Source organism: Aplysia californica, unplaced genomic scaffold (genome assembly GCF_000002075.1).
Source record: "Aplysia californica isolate F4 #8 unplaced genomic scaffold, AplCal3.0 scaffold00658, whole genome shotgun sequence".
Taxonomy (NCBI): domain Eukaryota; kingdom Metazoa; phylum Mollusca; class Gastropoda; order Aplysiida; family Aplysiidae; genus Aplysia; species Aplysia californica.
In genome coordinates, this window is record NW_004797928.1 from 426,774 (window position 1) to 428,244 (window position 1,471).

General features: G+C 46.2%; 1 protein-coding gene and 1 non-coding gene across 2 annotated transcripts in view; both read left to right on the top strand.

Moving 5' to 3' along the window:
* Positions 1–1,374, top strand: part of LOC101857439 (ATP-dependent RNA helicase cgh-1) — a gene marked incomplete in the record, with an annotated part of 21,307 nt that extends 19,933 nt beyond the window's left edge. Inside the window, 1 exon segment of the mRNA XM_013087923.2 lies at positions 960–1,374. Coding sequence (XP_012943377.1) covers positions 960–1,191 — 232 coding nt within the window.
* On the top strand, positions 335–403 carry LOC118478546. The gene has a single exon (XR_004859116.1). It is a non-coding gene; the product is annotated as a small nucleolar RNA SNORD38 (small nucleolar RNA).
* Positions 1,375–1,471: the final 97 nt, after the last annotated feature.

A 1,471-nucleotide genomic window follows, 5' to 3' on the forward strand; every position in this document is an offset into this window, starting at 1 on the left:
GGTTGGCGGGTGCTCCTTCTTTCTTGTTAAACATTTGTCGTCCTTGTCTTGCTTCCTTGGTTTTTTTGTTTGCTCCTCTCTTGTAACACCTTGAACACTTTGCAGTCGCGCAGCCAGCAGTTGTAAGTACCCCATCTGGTCACCCAGCCAGGAGAGTGACTGCAACGGACTTCTCAGGCCTGGCGCATCTGTGACCAGAACGGATCATTTTCACCGTCACATTATTGCGCCGAGTGACGGCAAAGTGTTAATCTTCAGCACAGCACTTGTAAATCCTGCATTATTTTCCTGAAGACACAGGCCATTATTATCGTATTCCCAAAGCCTTTGTGTTTGTCCGTGATGAAAATTCTTATCCAGTTCTGCTACTGACAGCTGTGCTGATTCACTTTTTCTGATGATGAACACACAGGGCAACAGGGGTTTTTTATTTTGTGTCTGGATAGCGCTGTAAAAGTAGGGGATTATCTCGCATGTGTAACTCACTGCGAAGTACATAAATGACCTTTTTTTTTGCAAGTGCGGTAAACTCAAACCAAAAAACTGGAGTCACGTTTCAGTTAAAGAAAGTTGTGTTGTTTCTGACTGACTTATTTACAGATATATAAGTGCCCAAGATTAGAGGTGTTACAAGAGAGTAACACACGCAAAAAGGAGGAGGATAGATAAGGACAATATGTTTGAGAGAAAAGAAGCAAACCCCATCAGAGCACCTGCCAACCACCCACCCAGCACTTGCAACACAAGGTCATACAAGTGCCGAAGATTAGAGGTGTTACAAGAGAGTAACAAACACACAAAAAAAGGAAGTGTTTATGGTACTCGCAACTGTATAAGGTCGACTTATTATGTTGCAAGTGCCGTAAAACTGTTACTTATACTAAAACATATCCTTATTGCGTTGCACGTGCCGTAAAACTGTTACTTATACTGAACTGTATGGTTTCCTCCACCCCCAGGTTTTCCCTCCACAAGATTGAACAAGAGCTGTGCACAGAGATCAAGCCTATCCCCAAAACCATCGACCCGTGCCTGTACGTGGCTGAGGCTCAGCAGGTGGACGACTCGGACATGGAAGAGTTCTACCGACATCAGCAGCAGCAACAGCAGCTACAGCAGCGGGGAGGCGGCCACCAACAGACAGCCACGAGGGCACCGCCACCACCGCATCAGCAACAGACTGTCGCTTAGAGGGATGTACGGGTGGGGAAGTGTGCGCGCGGGGGGTTTGTATATTGGATTGTTCATGATACTGTGTGTGTGAGAGAGATGGGGGTGCTGTGTGTGTGAGAGAGAGAGAGAGTGTGTGTGTGTGCCTTTATATGCAAGTGAGAGATTATGTTTGAGAGGGACCGTGCTTCTGATGTGGAAAAATAATTCTGAGATTTTCAACAGTAATCAAGAGAAGAGTATGGGAGGTGTAGTGAAGTGAGTGGGTGAGTGTTGCTACATGTTTGTGAGTGGGGGGGGG